The sequence below is a fragment of the Pseudophryne corroboree genome, chromosome 12 (assembly GCF_028390025.1).
Source record: "Pseudophryne corroboree isolate aPseCor3 chromosome 12, aPseCor3.hap2, whole genome shotgun sequence".
In the NCBI taxonomy this organism is placed as follows: Eukaryota; Metazoa; Chordata; class Amphibia; order Anura; family Myobatrachidae; genus Pseudophryne; species Pseudophryne corroboree.
Window position 1 is genome coordinate 131,762,358 of NC_086455.1, and position 20,773 is coordinate 131,783,130.

The 20,773-nt window shown below is 47.0% G+C and overlaps 1 protein-coding gene across 5 annotated transcripts in view; it reads right to left on the reverse strand.

The window, feature by feature from the left end:
* Positions 1-315: 315 nt before the first annotated feature.
* Positions 316-20,773, reverse strand: part of ARHGAP11A (Rho GTPase activating protein 11A) — a 188,912-nt gene continuing 168,454 nt past the window's right edge. For 2 of the 5 annotated variants that reach the window (XM_063948031.1, XM_063948032.1), the window contains one exon: positions 316-2,279. In XM_063948031.1, the coding sequence (XP_063804101.1) occupies positions 844-2,279 (1,436 nt within the window). In that variant the 3' untranslated portion in view covers positions 316-843. Of the gene's footprint in view, positions 2,280-13,268; positions 13,357-20,773 lie in introns of those variants that run through there. The other 3 variants (XM_063948033.1, XM_063948035.1, XM_063948034.1) reach the window with 3 other exon arrangements.

The window sequence follows — 20,773 nt, forward strand, 5'->3', positions numbered from 1 at the left end:
AAGACATAGAACTTCAAGTCCTAAGTATATACAGACAGAAAGATACAAGTAACAATCACTTAAACAATCGCTCAACATAAACTACATTTGTCCAGCATTCTTTTCCAATTTAAGCCTAAATATTTTAAATAGTTTTAATTTACAGGTAAAAGCTGCACCCAAATTGTAAACTCCTCTGACTACAGTTCAGTATAAAAAGCCAGAGATAAAAATTAAGACCCGAGGCAACAGATACCCTCTCTCCCCCACACAACAACCTAATATTTTCCATTAAAAAAATAAAAATATAATTAAAACCGAATAAAATGCTGGTGCTGAATTACTATCTTGAGTCAATTCTACAGACATTTTAATATAAAGAGTCTATTAAACACTGAGGAAATAGAGCTCCCAAAAGGTAAATTCAAGATGGATTACCCGTGTGTACAGTATGATAGAAAGACACAAGTCTCAAGTTTGGTTGGCTTTTGAACACAGAAGGTCCAGTCACGCATTAACAGCTTTTGCAAGGCAGCTTAAATTTCCAGCACAGTAGAGCTCAGGAAGTTTCAAGTCAAAAGGTTTTAATCTCTGTTCATTGTGTAGAAAGCGCTACATTATTCATGACTAAAAATGCAGATAAAAACCTTCTCCAGCTCCTGAATTAATCCGGAAGTAACAATTTTAAAACAGCTTAAAATGTGTGCAAGGTGCTTCTAGGATGAGCTATAGAGTACAGCATTTGTTAGGTGGTCTGACTTGCAAGGTAACATTCTTGTAAACCAAATCCGCTTTAACCAGCAGTAGAATTAAAACGCAAAGTCCAAAAAAAGAGAACAAGCTATGTCAATAGCTGACCATCCCTCACAATTCTAAAGGCTTGGTAGCTGGCAGTAATGTTACCTTTGCTATTGGGTTCTTTGGTGACCCTTTATAACGAACAGGCTCCCTGACAGACAGAATATGGCGCCTTGCATTATTCGGTGTGATTGCAGAGAGATCAGATTTTGTGAATGTTGCTTTGGAAATTTCCCTATTTGTTAGGTCTTCAAACACAGACTTTATTGGTAGTGAAGTGCAAGCTAGAGCACTCTGGGGTTTTCTGAAATACTGATTCGCAACCCTGGAATTTGATCCTAGCAAGGGACGCGCAGGTAACTGATCACGGGATGCTGAGGTTACCCGACTACTGGTAGATAAAGATGCCTGACTGACATTAGTCAGAGGCATTGCTGGGGATGGAAATTCATCACAACTAACAGATTTCACCATTGGCAATCCAGCAGAGTGCATATTTTCCACTTCTCTTCTCATCCCTGAAAGCGAATTGATGCGACGAACAGACTGGCGCACAGGTGTACGCTGAAATTTGATGGGTGACTTATTTTGGACAGCACTTCGGTCACTTAAGCAGAGCTTATTAAAGTGCTGTATGTGGTCAGAAACCCTAGTAGCTCTGCGAACTGGCACGGCCGTTGGTATAGAATCCTGACAGCTCTGTACGGTAGACCCTTTGTTGGACATTGGCAAGACCATTTTCTGCAACGCAGGTTCTGACATGGCAGGTAGGTCAGCTGCTTCTCCAGCAGGACAGATGGCCTTTGACAAGTGACCAGTTTTGCATGTAAGCACTTCCATGTTACATTCCTGCCTGTGGCGTGCAGATACTGTGGTGTCTGAAGAGTCGTTTTCTTCCTCAATCTTTAATACAGGCTGAGGGTGTGCGACATGTGGAATAAATTCCAAGCGATTATCTGGGGAGCCTGCAGTGCTGTTCTCCTCTTTATTTACAATATATCCTTGTGTGTAGAACTCTCCTCTAGATGTACCGTCATCTACAACACCATCAAGGTCATTAGCTAAACTACTGGCCTGGATTTCCGGGCATTTTTGAGCCTCAGAAATAAAAAGATCAGAACAGTCCTCTTCTGGAGACTTTGCACATCCAACCACCACATGAAGGTCACTTCCTGATTCTGAAAACGCTGTTGTGATTCTCCGTACTGTGATCTGAGCTTCAGTGTTTTCTTCTTCACAAAGGGAGTCTTCAATCTTCTTCTGATCATCTTGGCACTCTACAGGGAGCAACATCAGCGTTTTTGGCATGGCGGGGGGTTTTCCAGCTACAAGAGCAGGCTCAGAGTAGCAGTTTGTAGCATAGAGATATGCAGCTAAAGGTGTTCCACCATCACATGCCTCACTTAGGGGATGAGGTCCAGTCCAGGACATACGATGACTTAATTCATCCGAATGTTGCGGAGTTAGGAGATTGTCTTCAGATTTGCTTATTTTCTTTGAGCCTGTAAAGAATCATAAATAGTAACTTGTGGGAAAGCAGTACAGGACTCTAATTGTATACATAACGAAAGCAATTCATGGACAAAATACATGAAGTCAGAAGTTGTTAGAATTACATTTTATTTATAAGGTGCCACAAGTGTTTCGCAGCGCCGTACCAAGGCCTGTACAGGGAGACAAAACTTAACATTACAGTAAAAAAAATAACAAAAATAGAGTACAAGTAACAAAGAGCACCACAATTCTCAAAACATAATACAGCTTAGATGTAAGTAGCAAATGAGTGATCAGCATACTACTAGGAGCTGGAGGCCACAGATAGAGATGAGACTTTACCAGCAGAAGAAAGGGGCTAATTCAGAGTTGATAGCAGCAGCAAATTTGTTGGCAGTTGGGCAACACCATGTGTACGGCAGGTGGGGGGGTGTGTTCAGATATAACATGTGCAGAGAGTTACATTTGGGTGGGGTGTGTTCATACTGAAAATAAGATTTTAACTACCTACCAGTAAATCCTTTTCTCGTAGTGCGAAAGTGGGGTCCACATTATTACCATGGGGTATAGACAGGTCCACCAGGAGCCATGGGCACCTTCAGAGTTTAATAGTGTGGGCTGGCTCCTCCCTCTATGCCCCTCCTACCAGACTCTAGAAACTGTGCCCGAGGAGATGGAAATCTTCGAGAGAAGGACTATACACAGATAGTGGTGAGATTCATACCAGCTCACACATACAAGGCAAACCAAGCTAACTAGCCTGAAACTCAGCAACCGCTGAAACATTACTTGCCAAGTAACAATGCAGTACTTAACCAAGGAACACCGTACATAACTAAAGTAACAAATGCAGGAAAACGAAGCGCCAGGCGGGCGCCCAGCATCCTCTATGGACTATGAGAAAAGGATTTACCGGTAGGTAATTAAAATCCTATTTTCTCTTACGTCCTAGAGGATTGCTGGGGTCCACATTAGTACCATGAGGATGTACCAAAGCTCCCAGTACGAGAGGGAGTACGCAGAGGCTCCTGCAGAACAGATTGACCAAACTGTAGGTACTCAGAGGCCAAAGTATCGAACCTGTAGAACTTAGCAAACGTGTTCGATCCTGACCAAGTAGCCACTCGGCAAAGTTGCTAAGCCGAGACGACACCCTGGGCAGCCGCCCAGGAAGAACCCACTTTACGAGTAGAGTGGGCCTTAACAGATTTTGGACACAGCAAGCCTGCCGTAGAATAAGCATGCTGGATAGTACACCTGATCCAGTGAGAAATGGTCTGCTTAGAAGCAGGACACCCAATCTTGTTGGGATAATAAAGGACAAACAGAGCATCCGACTTTCTGTGACGAGAAGTTCTCTTCACATAAATCTTTAAAGCCCACACAACATCCAAGGACTTTGAAGTAATGGAGGAGTCAGTAGCCACTGGCACCACAATAGGTTGGTTGATATGAAAAGCCGACACAACCGTCAGAAGATATTGCTGACGCCTCCTGAGCTCAGCTCTATCTTCATGGAAAATCAAGTAGGGGCTCTTGCAGGACAATGCCCCCAATTCCAACACACGTCTAGTAGATGCCAATGCCAATAGTGTGACCGCCTTCCAAGTAAGAAACTTGACCTCAACCTCCTGCAAAAGGTTCAAACAAATCCCGACTGCAGGAACCGCAGCACCAAATTAACATCCCAAGGTGCCGTAAGAGGCACAAACGGAGGTTGGATGTGAAGAACCCCTTTCAAAAAAGTCTGAACCTCTGGCAGGACCGCCAATAGTTTCTAGAAGAAAATGGACAAGGCCAAAATCTGGACTTTTATGGAGCCCAAACGTAGGCCCACAACCACACCTGCTTGCAGAAAGAGGAGAAACCACCCCAGTTGAAACTCCTCCGTAGGAAACTTCTTGGATTCACACTAAGACGTACTTTTTCCAAATTCGATGGTAGTGTCTAGACGTTACTCCTTTCCTAGACTGTATCAGGGTAGGAATAACCTTGTTCGGAATGCTCTTCCGAGCTAAGATCTGGCGTTCAACCTCCATGCCGTCAAACGTAGCCACGGTAAGTCTTGAGAAGCGAACGGCCCCTGTTGCAGAAGGTCCTCTCGAAGAGGAAGAGGCCTCGGATCTTCCAGCAGTAAGTCCAGAAGTTCCGCGTACCAAGCCCTTCTCGGCCAGTCCGGAGCAATGAAGATCGCCTGAACTCTTGTTCTTTTGATTATTATGAGAATCCTTGGGATGAGTGAAAATAGAGGGAACACATAACACTGACTTGAACACCCACGGAGTTACCAGGGCGTCCACCGCCAATGCCTGTGGGTCCCTCGACCCGGAACAGTACCTCCGAAGCTTCTTGTTGAGGCCATCATGTCTATGTGAAGCACGTCCAAAATACTTGTCACCTCTGGGTGGAGGCCCCACTCTCATGGATGGAGATCGTCTCTGCTGAGGAAGTCCGCTTCACAGTTGTCCACTCCCGGAATGAAGAATGCTGACAGCGCCACTGCGTGCTTTTCCGCACAGAGGATGATTCTTGTTACCTCTGACATTGCAGCTCTGCTCTTCGTTCCGGCTTGTGGGTTTATGTAAGCCACTGTTACATTATTCCGACTGAACTTGAATGGCCTGATCTTTCAGAAGATGTGAGGCTTGCAGAAGACCATTGTATACGGACCTTAGTTCCAGAATGTTTATCGGAAGGATGGATTCCAGACTTGACCACCTTCCTTGGAAGATTTCCCCTTGGGTGACTGCTCTCCAACCTCTGAGACTTGCATCCGTGGTTAGGAGGATCCAATTCTGAATCCTAAACCTGTGGCCCTCTAGTAGGTGAGAAGTTTGCAGCCACCAGAGGAGCGATATTCTGGCTTTCGCTGACAGACGCATCTTCTGGTGCATGTGAAGATGAGATACGACCATTTGTCTAGGAGATCCAGTTGGAAGGACCGTGCACGAAATCTTCCGTACTGTAGAGCCTCATAGGAGGCAACCATCTTTCCCAGAAGTAGAATGCACTGATGAACAGATACCCGGGCAGGCTTCAGAACATCCCGGAACATTGTTTGCATCACCAACGCTTTCTCCTCTGGTAGAAACACCCTCTGTACGTCCGCGGATCATCCCCTGGAAGGACAGTCTCCGTGTCGGCTCCAAATGAGACTTTGGAAGATTCAGGATCCATCTATGATCCTGGAGAAGTTGAGTCGAAAGAGCAATGCATAGTAACAGCTTCTCCCTAGAAAACGCTTTTATCAGCAGATCGTCCAGATAAGGAATTATTTTCACACCCTGCTTGCGGAGGAGTAGCATCATCTCCGCCATGACATTGGAGAACACCCTCTGTGCCGTGTAGAGGCCAAATGGCAGTGCCTGGAACGGAGTGACAGTCCAGTAGCGCAAATCTGAGATAAGCCTGGTGAGGTGGCCAGATCGGAATGTGAAGGTAAGCATCCTTGATATCCAGGGATACCAGAAATTCCCCCTCCTCCAGACCGGAGATCACTGCTCTCAGAGACTCCATCTTGAATTTGAATTCCCTCAAATAGGGGTTCAACGACTTTAGATTCAATATTGGCCTGATCGAACCATCCGGTTTCGGTACTACAAACAGGTTTGAGTAATAACCTCTGTTTGTTTAATGAGGTGGAACTGGAACAATGACATTTGACTTTAGCAATTTTTGAATGGCTTCCTTTAGGATAGCACTTTCTGTCAGCAAAGATGACAAGCCCGATTTGAAGAATCTGTGAGGTGGGAGTTCTTGAAACTCCAGTCTTTACCTCTGGGTAACAATATCTTGTACCCAGGGGTATAGACATGATGACGCCCAGACATGACTGAAATTCCTTAATCTTGCTCCCACCTGCCCGATCTCCATGTTGTGAGGTCCACCATCATGACGAGGATTTTGAGGAAGCAGAGCCAGGTTTCTGTTCCTGTGAACCTGTTGGTGCAGGTTTTCTGGATTTCCCCCGACCTCCTCTAAAGAAAGTGGAAGGGGGTTTGGACTTTTTAACTTTTGCGGTCCGAAAGGACTGCATTGTGGCCTCCACCATGAAACCTGCAGAGTCCTGTATGTCACGTAAGAACAATTCAATGTCACTTCTATCCATAGAATCTAACTCCTCTAGTAATGTGCCTGACCACTTTACTATGGCTTTAAAAATCCACGCACAAGCAATAGTAGGCCTTAAAGCTATGCCAGTAGCTGTGTATAATGATTTGAGTGTAGTCTCAATCTTACGGTCAGTCGGCTCTTTTAAAGCGGTGGACCCTGGGACAGGTAAAACCACTTTAGTCAACCTAGACACAGAAGTGTCTACTACAGGTGGAATTTCCCTCTTTTTCCTGTCCTCCTTAGGTAAAGGAAAAGCAATGAGAACTCTCTTTGGGATCTGGAATTTTTTCTCTGGGTTTTCCCAGGATTTTTCAAACAATGCATTTAATTCCTTAGATGAGGGAATGTAATAGAGGATTTCTTATTATCAGTAAAGTAAGTCTCCTCTGCTGGCTCAGGCACCTTATCAGTAATGTGTAAAATGTCGCTAATAGCCTCAATCATAAATTGCACCCCTTTAGCAAGGGATGCATCTCCCCTTGTATATCCCCATCACTGTCCCCTGTATCAGAGTCGGTATCTGTGTCAACTTGCATTATCTGGGCAAGAGCACGCTCCTTAGGGTAAATTGGGGTCTTTGAAGAGGTAGTGGGAGCTGAATATGACAGAACCTCAACATGCTTTTTCAAAACCTGTGTTTCAGTCTCATTACAGAGTTCTTAGACATGTTTATGTGAGCTATACAAACACACACAGGAAAATGCAGACACAGTTTTCCCCAGAGTACCTTCAGAGAGACACAGAGTATAAGGAGCCAGCCACACAGCGCCCCAGTAGGCAGTTTATACAGTAAACAGCCCGCGCTTTCGAAAATAAGATTTTACTTACCGATAAATCTATTTCTCGGAGTCCGTAGTGGATGCTGGGGTTCCTGAAAGGACCATGGGGGATAGCGGCTCCGCAGGAGACAGGGCATAAAAAGTAAAGCTTTTCCAGATCAGGTGGTGTGCACTGGCTCCTCCCCCTATGACCCTCCTCCAGACTCCAGTTAGGTACTGTGCCCGGACGAGCGTACACAATAAGGGAGGATTTTGAATCCCGGGTAAGACTCATACCAGCCACACCAATCACACCGTACAACTTGTGATCTAAACCCAGTTAACAGTATGATAACAGCGGAGCCTCTGAAAGATGGCTTCCTTCAACAATAACCCGAATTAGTTAACAATAACTATGTACAATTATTGCAGATAATCCGCACTTGGGATGGGCGCCCAGCATCCACTACGGACTCCGAGAAATAGATTTATCGGTAAGTAAAATCTTATTTTCTCTATCGTCCTAGTGGATGCTGGGGTTCCTGAAAGGACCATGGGGATTATACCAAAGCTCCCAAACGGGCGGGAGAGTGCGGATGACTCTGCAGCACCGAATGAGAGAACTCCAGGTCCTCCTTAGCCAGAGTATCAAATTTGTAAAATTTTACAAACGTGTTCTCCCCTGACCACGTAGCTGCTCGGCAAAGTTGTAATGCCGAGACCCCTCGGGCAGCCGCCCAAGATGAGCCCACCTTCCTTGTGGAGTGGGCCTTTACAGATTTAGGCTGTGGCAGGCCTGCCACAGAATGTGCAAGTTGGATTGTGCTACAGATCCAACGAGCAATCGTCTGCTTAGACGCAGGAGCACCCATCTTGTTGGGTGCATACAATATAAACAACGAGTCAGATTTTCTGACTCCAGCTGTCCTTGCAATATATATTTTTAATGCTCTGACAACGTCCAGTAACTTGGAGTCCTCCAAGTCACTTGTAGCCGCAGGCACTACAATAGGCTGGTTCAGATGAAATGCTGACACCACCTTAGGGAGAAAATGCGGACGAGTCCGCAGTTCTGCCCTGTCCGAATGGAAAATCAGATATGGGCTTTTGTAAGATAAAGCTGCCAGTTCTGACACTCTCCTGGCCGAAGCCAGGGCTAGAAGCATGGTCACTTTCCATGTGAGATATTTCAAATCCACCTTCTTTAGTGGTTCAAACCAATGAGATTTTAGAAAGTCCAAAACCACATTGAGATCCCACGGTGCCACTGGAGGCACCACAGGAGGCTGTATATGTAGCACTCCCTTAACAAAGGTCTGGACTTCAGGGACTGAAGCCAATTCTTTTTGAAAGAAAATCGACAGGGCCGAAATTTGAACCTTAATAGATCCCAATTTGAGACCCATAGACAATCCTGATTGCAGGAAATGTAGGAATCGACCCAGTTGAAATTCCTCCGTCGGAGCACTCCGATCTTCGCACCACGCAACATATTTTCGCCAAATTCGGTGATAATGTTGCACGGTTACTTCCTTCCTTGCTTTAATCAAAGTAGGAATGACTTCTTCCGGCATGCCTTTTTCCTTTAGGATCCGGCGTTCAACCGCCATGCCGTCAAACGCAGCCGCGGTAAGTCTTGAAACAGACAGGGACCCTGCTGAAGCAAGTCCCTCCTTAGAGGTAGAGGCCACGGATCTTCCGTGATCATCTCTTGAAGTTCCGGGTACCAAGTCCTTCTTGGCCAATCCGGAACCACTAGTATCGTCCTTACGCCTCTTTGCCGTATAATTCTCAATACTTTTGGTATGAGAGGCAGAGGAGGAAACACATACACCGACTGGTACACCCAAGGCGTTACCAGCGCGTCCACAGCTATTGCCTGCGGATCTCTTGACCTGGCGCAATACCTGTCCAGTTTTTTGTTGAGGCGAGACGCCATCATGTCCACCATTGGTCTTTCCCAACGGGTTACCAGCAAGTGGAAGACTTCTGGATGAAGTCCCCACTCTCCCGGGTGAAGATCGTGTCTGCTGAGGAAGTCTGCTTCCCAGTTGTCCACTCCCGGGATGAACACTGCTGACAGTGCTATCACATGATTCTCTGCCCAGCGAAGAATCCTTGCAGCTTCTGCCATTGCACTCCTGCTTCTTGTGCCGCCCTGTCTGTTCACATGGGCGACTGCCGTGATGTTGTCCGACTGGATCAACACCGGTTTTCCCTGAAGCAGAGGTTCTGCCTGGCTTAGAGCATTGTATATTGCTCTTAGTTCCAGAATGTTTATGTGAAGAGACGTTTCCAGGCTCGTCCATACTCCCTGGAAGTTTCTTCCTTGTGTGACTGCTCCCCAGCCTCTCAGGCTGGCGTCCGTGGTCACCAGGATCCAATCCTGTATGCCGAATCTGCGGCCCTCCAATAGATGAGCACTCTGCAACCACCACAGAAGAGACACCCTTGTCCTTGGAGACAGGGTTATCCGCAGGTGCATCTGAAGATGCGACCCTGACCATTTGTCCAACAGATCCCTTTGGAAAATTCTTGCGTGGAATCTGCCGAATGGAATTGCTTCGTAAGAAGCCACCATTTTTCCCAGGACTCTTGTGCATTGATGTACAGACACCTTTCCTGGTTTTAGGAGGTTCCTGACAAGCTCGGATAACTCCTTGGCTTTTTCCTTTTTCTGAACCGTGTCCAGAATCATCCCTAGGAACAGCAGACGAGTTGTCGGCATTAACTGGGATTTTGGAATATTCAGAATCCACCCGTGCTGTTTTAGCACTTCTTGCGACAGTGCTAATCCCATCTCTAGCTGTTCTCTGGACCTTGCCCTTATTAGGAGATCGTCCAAGTATGGGATAATTAATATGCCTTTTCTTCGAAGAAGAATCATCATCTCGGCCATTACCTTTGTAAAGACCCGAGGTGCCGTGGACAATCCGAACGGCAGCGTCTGAAACTGATAGTGACAGTTTTGTACAACGAACCTGAGGTACCCCTGGTGTGAGGGGTAAATTGGAACGTGGAGATACGCATCCTTGATGTCCAAGGATACCATAAAGTCCCCCTCTTCCAGGTTCGCTATCACTGCTCTGAGTGACTCCATCTTGAACTTGAACTTCTTTATGTACAGGTTCAAGGACTTCAGATTTAGAATAGGCCTTACCGAGCCATCCGGCTTCGGTACCACAAAAAGAGTGGAATAATACCCCTTCCCTTGTTGTAGAAGAGGTACCTTGACTATCACCTGCTGAGAGTACAGCTTGTGAATGGCTTCCAAAACCGTCTCCCTTTCGGAGGGGGACGTTGGTAAAGCAGACTTCAGGAAACGACGAGGTGGATCTGTCTCTAATTCCAACCTGTACCCCTGAGATATTATCTGCAGGATCCAGGGATCTACCTGCGAGTGAGCCCACTGCGCGCTGTAATTTTTGAGACGACCACCCACCGTCCCCGAGTCCGCTTGAGAAGCCCCAGCGTCATGCTGAGGCTTTTGTAGAAGCCGGGGAAGGCTTCTGTTCCTGGGAAGGAGCTGCCTGTTGCTGTCTCTTCCCTCGACCTCTGCCTCGTGGCAGATATGAATAGCCCTTTGCTCTCTTATTTTTAAAGGAACGAAAGGGCTGCGGTTGAAAAGTCGGTGCCTTTTTCTGTTGGGGAGTGACTTGAGGTAGAAAGGTGGATTTCCCGGCTGTAGCCGTGGCCACCAAATCTGATAGACCAACTCCAAATAACTCCTCCCCTTTATACGGCAAAACTTCCATATGTCGTTTTGAATCCGCATCGCCTGTCCACTGTCGCGTCCATAAAGCTCTTCTGGCCGAAATGGACATAGCACTTACCCGTGATGCCAGTGTGCAGATATCCCTCTGTGCATCACGCATATAAAGAAATGCATCCTTTATTTGTTCTAACGACAGTAAAATATTGTCCCTGTCCAGGGTATCAATATTTTCAATCAGGGACTCTGACCAAACTACCCCAGCACTGCACATCCAGGCAGTCGCTATAGCTGGTCGTAGTATAACACCTGCATGTGTGTATATACTTTTTTGGATATTTTCCATCCTCCTATCTGATGGATCTTTAAGTGCGGCCGTCTCAGGAGAGGGTAACGCCACTTGTTTAGATAAGCGTGTTAGCGCCTTGTCCACCCTAGGAGGTGTTTCCCAGCGCTCCCTAACCTCTGGCGGGAAAGGGTATAATGCCAATAATTTCTTTGAAATTATCAGCTTTTTATCAGGGGCAACCCACGCTTCATTACACACGTCATTTAATTCTTCTGATTCAGGAAAAACTATAGGTAGTTTTTTCACACCCCACATAATACCCTGTTTAGTGGTACCTGTAGTATCAGCTAAATGTAACGCCTCCTTCATTGCCAAAATCATATAACGTGTGGCCCTACTGGAAAATACGGTTGATTCGTCACCGTCACCACTGGAGTCAGTGCCTGTGTCTGGGTCTGTGTCGACCGACTGAGGCAAAGGGCGTTTCACAGCCCCTGACGGTGTTTGAGTCGCCTGGACAGGCACTAATTGATTGTCCGGCCGTCTCATGTCGTCAAACGACTGCTTTAGCGTGTTGACACTATCCCGTAGTTCCATAAATAAAGGCATCCATTCTGGTGTCGACTCCCTAGGGGGTGACATCCTCATATTTGGCAATTGCTCCGCCTCCACACCAATATCGTCCTCATACATGTCGACACACACGTACCGACACACAGCAGACACACAGGGAATGCTCCTAACGAAGACAGGACCCACTAGCCCTTTGGGGAGACAGAGGGAGAGTTTGCCAGCACACACCAAAAGCGCTATATATAACAGGGATAGCCTTATAATAAGTGCTCCCTTATAGCTGCTTTATATATATCAAAATATCGCCATAAATTTGCCCCCCCTCTCTGTTTTACCCTGTTTCTGTAGTGCAGTGCAGGGGAGAGACCTGGGAGCCGTCCTGACCAGCGGAGCTGTGAGAGGAAATGGCGCCGTGTGCTGAGGAGATAGGCCCCGCCCCTTTTCCGGCGGGCTCGTCTCCCGCTATTTAGTGAATCCAGGCAGGGGTTAAATATCTCCATATAGCCTCTGGGGGCTATATGTGAGGTATTTTTAGCCTTTATATAGGTTACATTTGCCTCCCAGGGCGCCCCCCCCCAGCGCCCTGCACCCTCAGTGACTGCGTGTGAAGTGTGCTGAGAGGAAAATGGCGCACAGCTGCAGTGCTGTGCGCTACCTTTAGAAGACTGCAGGAGTCTTCAGCCGCCGATTCTGGACCTCTTCTGACTTCAGCATCTGCAAGGGGGCCGGCGGCGCGGCTCCGGTGACCATCCAGGCTGTACCTGTGATCGTCCCTCTGGAGCTGATGTCCAGTAGCCAAGAAGCCAATCCATCCTGCACGCAGGTGAGTTCACTTCTTCTCCCCTCAGTCCCTCGTTGCAGTGATCCTGTTGCCAGCAGGACTCACTGTAAAATAAAAAACCTAAGCTAAACTTTTTCTAAGCAGCTCTTTAGGAGAGCCACCTAGATTGCACCCTTCTCGGCCGGGCACAAAAATCTAACTGGAGTCTGGAGGAGGGTCATAGGGGGAGGAGCCAGTGCACACCACCTGATCTGGAAAAGCTTTACTTTTTGTGCCCTGTCTCCTGCGGAGCCACTATCCCCCATGGTCCTTTCAGGAACCCCAGCATCCACTAGGACGATAGAGAAAAAACCTTAATAGATTAAACAGTTAATATCTCGCTTTCCCCCCCTGTCTAACACACCCTGGTACCGCAGAGGTAAGCTGGAGTTATGTGGAGGGCAGCGCTCGCTGTCAGCGTCTCTTCAGTGTGATCAGCAGCGAGAAAATAGCGCTGGTGAGTGCTGGATCCGCTCTGAGGAAGAAGCCCCGCCCCCTGTAATGGCACATCTTCCCGCTTTCAGTGTATATACTGGCCTGAGGTGATTTGGTTGCTAACAGGGGGATTAGCCCCTGTTAGCATCTGTGACCAGTGTAGGGTATGAGCGCTGGCCCAGTGCGCCCCTCACAGCGCCGCACTACAAGTACAGCTGAGCCTTCCGGAGCGCAGACTATCAGAGGTGTCATGTCCTGCCGGTGGCCCGCTTACCGGGGCACCGGTGTCATACTCACCACTCCATCTTCTGGCTCTGTTAGGGGGTGGCAGCCGTGAGCTCTCGCCTTACGGGCTTGCGATCAGCACTCTCAGTAGCTCAGTGTCCTGTCAGCGGAGATAGAGAACCATTAACCTATAGATTTGGTTGCTATCCCCCCCTTGCCACCCCATGAAGCAGGGAGGCTGTTGCCAGCAGCCTCCCTGTAAACCTGTAAACTAAAAACTCCTAACATAAAAAAACCAATAGAACTCCTCGGAGCGCCCCTAGCTGTGACCGACTCCACCGGGCACATTTTCTAAACTGAGTCTGGCAGGAGGGGCATAGAAGGAGTAGCCAGCCCACACTGATAAACTACACTGCTCAAAAAAATAAAGGGAACACTAAAATAACATCCTAGATCCGAATGAATAAAATATTCTTATTAAATACTTTGTTCTTTACATAGTTGAATGTGCTGACAACAAAATCACACAAAAATTATCAATGGAAATCAAATTTATTAACCCACGGAGGTCTGGATTTGGAGTCGCACTCAAAATTAAAGTGGAAAAAATAAGAATTTACTCACCGATAATTCTATTTCTCGTAGTCCGTAGTGGATGCTGGGAACTCCGTAAGGACCATGGGGAATAGCGGCTCCGCAGGAGACTGGGCACAAAAGTAAAGCTTTAGGACTACCTGGTGTGCACTGGCTCCTCCCCCTATGACCCTCCTCCAAGCCTCAGTTAGGATACTGTGCCCGGACGAGCGTACACAATAAGGAAGGATTTTTGAATCCCGGGTAAGACTCATACCAGCCACACCAATCACACCGTACAACCCAGTTAACAGCATGATAACAGAGGAGCCTCTGGAAAGATGGCTCACAACAACAATAACCCGATTTAGTTAACAATAACTATGTACAAGTATTGCAGACAATCCGCACTTGGGATGGGCGCCCAGCATCCACTACGGACTACGAGAAATAGAATTATCGGTAAGTAAATTCTTATTTTCTCTGACGTCCTAGTGGATGCTGGGAACTCCGTAAGGACCATGGGGATTATACCAAAGCTCCCAAACGGGCGGGAGAGTGCGGATGACTCTGCAGCACCGAATGAGAGAACTCCAGGTCCTCCTCAGCCAGGGTATCAAATTTGTAGAATTTAGCAAACGTGTTTGCCCCTGACCAAGTAGCTGCTCGGCAAAGTTGTAAAGCCGAGACCCCTCGGGCAGCCGCCCAAGATGAGCCCACCTTCCTTGTAGAATGGGCATTTACAGATTTTGGCTGTGGCAGGCCTGCCACAGAATGCGCAAGCTGAATTGTACTACAAATCCAACGAGCAATAGTCTGCTTCGAAGCAGGAGCACCCAGCTTGTTGGGTGCATACAGGATAAACAGCGAGTCAGATTTTCTGACTCCAGCCGTCCTGGAAACATATATTTTCAGGGCCCTGACAACGTCTAGCAACTTGGAGTCCTCCAAGTCCCTAGTAGCCGCAGGCACCACAATAGGTTGGTTCAGGTGAAACGCTGACACCACCTTAGGGAGAAACTGAGGACGAGTCCTCAATTCCGCCCTGTCCGAATGGAAAATCAGATCGGGGCTTTTGCAGGATAAAGCCACCAATTCTGACACGCGCCTGGCCGAAGCCAGGGCCAACAGCATGACCACTTTCCATGTGAGATATTTTAAATCCACAGATTTAAGTGGTTCAAACCAATGCGATTTGAGGAACCCCAAAACTACATTGAGATCCCAAGGTGCCACTGGAGGCACAATAGGAGGCTGTGTATGCAGCACCCCCTTGACAAACGTCTGAACTTCAGGAACTGAAGCCAGTTCTTTCTGGAAGAAAATCGACCGGGCCGAAATCTGAACCTTAATGGATCCCAATGTGAGGCCCATAGACACTCCTGTTTGCAGGAAATGCAGGAATCGACCCAGTTGAAATTCCTCCGTTGGGGCCTTCCTGGCCTCGCACCACGCAACATATTTTCGCCAAATGCGGTGATAATGCTTTGCAGTTACATCCTTCCTGGCTTTGATCAGGGTAGGGATGACTTCCTCCGGAATGCCTTTTTCCTTCAGGATCCGGCGTTCAACCGCCATGCCGTCAAACGCAGTCGCGGTAAGTCTTGGAACAGACAGGGTCCTTGCTGGAGCAGGTCCCTTCTTAGAGGCAGAGGCCATGGGTCCTCTGTGAGCATCTCTTGAAGTTCCGGGTACCAAGTCCTTCTTGGCCAATCCGGAGCCACGAGTATAGTTCTTACTCCTCTCCGTCTTATAATTCTCAGTACCTTGGGTATGAGAGGCAGAGGAGGGAACACATACACTGACTGGTACACCCACGGTGTTACCAGAGCGTCCACAGCTATTGCCTGAGGGTCCCTTGACCTGGCGCAATACCTGTCCAGTTTTTTGTTGAGGCGGGACGCCATCATGTCCACCTTTGGTTTTTCCCAACGGTTTACAATCATGTGGAAGACTTCTGGATGAAGTCCCCACTCTCCCGGGTGGAGGTCGTGCCTGCTGAGGAAGTCTGCTTCCCAGTTGTCCACTCCCGGAATGAACACTGCTGACAGTGCTATCACATGATTTTCCGCCCAGCGAAGAATCCTTGCGGCTTCTGCCATTGCCCTCCTGCTTCTTGTGCCGCCCTGTCTGTTTACGTGGGCGACTGCCGTGATGTTGTCCGACTGGATCAACACCGGCTGACCTTGAAGCAGAGGTCTTGCTAGGCTTAGAGCATTGTAAATGGCCCTTAGCTCCAGGATATTTATGTGAAGTGATGTCTCCAGGCTTGACCACAAGCCCTGGAAATTCCTTCCCTGTGTGACTGCTCCCCAGCCTCGCAGGCTGGCATCAGTGGTCACCAGGACCCAGTCCTGAATGCTGAATCTGCGGCCCTCTAGAAGATGAGCATTCTGCAACCACCACAGGAGAAACACCCTTGTCTTTGGTGACAAGGTTATCCGCTGATGCACCTGAAGATGCGATCCGGACCATTTGTCTAGCAGATCCCACTGGAAAGTTCATGCGTGGAATCTGCCGAATGGGATTGCTTCGTAGGAAGCCACCATTTTTCCCAGGACCTTTGTGCATTGATGCACCGACACCTGGCCTGGTTTTAAGAGGTTTCTGACTAACTCGGATAACTCTCTGGCTTTCTCCTCCGGGAGAAAATAGGATTTTGGTACTTACCAGGTAAATCCTTTTCTTTGAATCCATAGGGGGCACTGGAGTACTCTTGGGATATGGACGGCTTCCACAGGAAGTAGGCACTGAATAAATTAATTTTGGAACTATACCTCCCCTCCATATCCCTGAGTACCTCAGTGTTTTTTACTGAGCTGAACAGGAGCGATAGAGAGGTTGACAATGGAGCATTACATATAACATAACTGACAACAATAAAGTTGACCCAACATTACTGACAACTAAACAGTTGACACCATAACTTGTTAATCTGAACCAGTCGGTGAAAGTGTGTTACCATAAGATCTACTGAACCTACCACAAACCAGGTAAACTGCTCTGGGTGGGCGTCCAGTGCCCCCTATGGATTCAAAGAAAAGGATTTACCTGGTAAGTACCAAAATCCTATTTTCTTTTTCATCCACTAGGGGTCACTGGAGTACTCTTGGGACGTACCAAAGTTTCCCCCCGCGGGCGGGAGAGCTGTTTGGCACTTGTAACACTAGGCGGCCAAAGCTAGATGCTGATGCCGCAAACGTATCAAACTTGTAGAGGCGCACAAACGTGTGCACCGAAGACCATGTAGCCGCCCGGCAAAGCTGTGTCGTAGAAGCTCCACGACTCGCTGAACATGATGTTCCCACAGCACGTGTGGAATGAGCTGTTATCGATGTAGGCGGCTGTAACCTAGCATGAAGGTAAGCCTGACGTATGGTCACTTTAATCCAACTGGATAAGGTCTGCCTAGAAGCTGGCCAACCCATCTTGGCAGCATCATAGAGAGCAAACAACGTATCCGTCTTACGAACGGTCGACGTTCGGGATACATAAATGCGTAAAGCGCGTACCACATCCAACCTACCAGAGTCTCCTGTTAACATAGGAACTACTATTGGTTGATTGATGTGAAAAGATGACACTACCTTTGGTAGAAAAGCAGAATTCGCTCGGAATTCCGCTCTGTCATCATGAAACACTAAATACGGTGGTTTGCACGACAAAGCACCCAATCTGAAACACGCCTTGCTGACGCTAAGGCTAAAAGAAACATTATTTTCCCAAGTGAGAAATTTAATATCCACTTGTTGTAAGAGTTCATAATAAAAAGACTAAGAAATCTAAAAACTAGATTCAAGTCTTATGGCGCAGTAGGTAGAGTGAATGGAGGCTGAACTCTGAGGACACCCTGCATAAAAGGTGTGAACCGACGGCAATAGGGCCAATCTACTATGAGAATAAATGGACAACTCAGATATCCGCACTTTTAGTGTGGATAAATTCAGACCTCTATCTAACCTAGGCACGCCAAATTCTGTAATAATGAGCTGCCGTAACCGGCTTCCTAGCTCGTAACATGGTTGGAATAACCGATTCTGGAATGTCCTCTCTTCTTAAGAGGGCTGTCTCAACAGCCACCCCGTCAAACGCGGCCGCGCTAAAATCGGGTAAAAGGAAAGGACCCTGCTGTAACAGGTCAGAACGTAGTGGGAGCGGCCAAAGACCGACTGCGAGTAGACCGCGGAGATGCGAGAACCAAGCTCTCCGAGGCCAAAGAGGCGTCACTAGTATAACTGTGACGGACTCCCTTTGATCCGTTTTAGCCACAGAGGGAGCAGCGGAAACGGTAGAAATAGATACACGAGACTGTATGGCCACGTGATTGTGAGAGCATTCACCGCCACTGCCTTTGGATCTCTCATTCTGGACACGACCTGGGGCGTTTGATGATTGTGGCGAGATGCCATCAGGTCCACCTGCGGGTAACTCCACTTCTGGACCAGCATGTGAAATACTTCTGGATTTAATGCCCATTCTCCTGGATGAAAATTCAGACGGCTGAGATAATCCGCCTCCCAGTTGTCCACTACCGGAATGACTACTGCCGACAATATCATTTGGTGATACTTGGCCCAATAGAGGATTCAAGCTACAGATGTGACAACTTACATCTTCGCATTTTTTTTTTTTTTTTTTACAAATTTGGCACAACATGCAAAACACAGCTAAACTGTTTTTCATGAAAAGCGAGTGGATGAATTTAAAAATTTTTGTTTGCCATAAAAGAATATGTATAAAGTAACATATTAAGGAAGCAAATTTAAGAAAAAAACACAAGACATGACTAAATCTCCGAGTATATAGCATGCAAAACTGTGCCATACATGACGGGATATAGTAAAGATGTATGTGGACACATCTGTACTTCCCGCATTGCCATACGGCTTTTCGTTCCTCCTTGTTTGTTGATGTATGCGACTGCTGTCGCATTGTCTGACTGCACCTGAACAGCCTGAGCCTGCAGCCTGTGCACTACTTGTCATAGCGCATTGTAAATTGCCCGGAGTTCCAGGACATTTATAGACAGCAATCTTTCGTGATCCGCCCAGAGACCCTGGAGCTGATAATTTTGAACTACAGCTCCCCAACCTCTGAGACTTGCGTTCGCCGTGAGAATTATCCAATTCCAGGCACCGAACCGTTTCCCTGCGGTTAGATTCTGTACTTTGAGCCACCAGAGTAGAGACTCTCTGGCCCTTGGAGACAACCTCACTTCTGCAGTAAATCTGCAGATGCGAGCCCACTACTGTGCGAACACATCCAATTGAAAAGGACGTGAGTGAAGTCCTCCGAACTGAAGCGCTTCGAAAGCCGCCATTGTGTCTAATAGGCGAATGCACAAGTGAACCGAGACTGTGCGTGGCTTGAGCACTAATTGTACCAGATGACGAATTACCTGTACTTTCTGTTCGGGTATGTAAGTTCTTTGATTTACCGTATTGAGAATCATAGCTAGGAATTGAAGTCGTTGAGACGGAATCAATCAGGAATTCGCGTAGACAATGGTAGGAAATCAGATTTTTCCTCCCCAAATGGTCTGCGATCTATCTCGTTTGGAATCGGACTCCGCCTGTTAGGAACGTAGCCAAAGTGGACGTTATGCGCTACTAGCGAAGCTGAAAACGCAAGAACCAACTGCCAACGTCCAAAGAAGCTGTAGGCAGCAAGAAGTGTAAGGTGGTCTTTATTTAGGGCAAACCTGAACTGGAATGCCCTGCCACTACAGCCTTGTTACCTCATCCCCTACCAAAGCAGGGCGAAGCAACAGCCCTACTGCTGTGTAGGGTATACTCCGATATGTAGTAAAACACCCAATAATTGCAATTGTCTCTGATTGGAAATTGTTCAGCCTTCGCTGAGAACCTGACGTACTGGCCTGGTGCTATGAGGGCTGGCGGCAAATCGACCGCAACAATGTAACTGAAACTGTCTGCTTTACGCAGAGTACTAACCACTATACGATCACGGCAACTTAAACGAGCCAGGTAGGAGACGACCTACAATCCTGTTATCCATAGTCAGATGCGTTATACATTGCGCCACTGGCCCAGATTCGTATTTGTCCGACACACTGTGTGACCGACTTTGCAGCGAAGCTGCTTGTTTGATTATGCCTTAGACTTAGTGATCATGTACTCCAACCAGTAAGTACACCACGGAAGTAACGTGTGTATAAACCTGCATTACCGTGCATGTGGTTACCAGCAATAGTGAATCTTCCTGTAGAGTCATGCTGTACAAAACAATTAATAAATTAAACTCCTAACAACACCCCGCTCCTCCAGAGTCTAAGTGTTGTAGGGCAGCAACTTCCGAGAAAGAACCAGGAAGTAACATTAAAAGCAAAAATGGTCCTACCATGGCTTTTTTTTTTTTTTAAACACCTGTTAAACCAGGATCTGAACCAGTGTCCATGCAAACACAATGTTCACTGTGGCCGGAAACCTAACCACTTGGCTACAGAGCCACCTGTAAAACAATAAGCAAAGCTGCTGCAGGTGTGGCCATGTTTGCAGTGCTCAACAGATACTGTTAATAAGCACTGAGTGCTGACCAATTATTCTTGCTTACTGCAAAATAGATTTTTAATGTCAGCATATTATATATATATATATATATATATACATACACACATACATACAACAATGTATATTCACACATATTCAGACTTTAATATATATATATATAAATATATATATATATATATATATATGCATACATACACACTATATATATATATATATATATATATATACACATATACACCGGTATAACACATTTTTACAAGTCTGAAACTAAATGTGACCTCACACAGGCTTAAAACCTGAGATGACTGCTGCTTGACCACAGCTTAGTTAATGGGCCCTTCTAGTGGCCGGCGCCGGGAGTGCGCTCTGGAGAGCTATCCTGACTGTAAAACCTATGGTAGGTTTATATTGATAGTGTAAGCCCAAACTGAGCTATTTTTAACAGTTTAAACTAGCATGTATCACTGGTAGTAC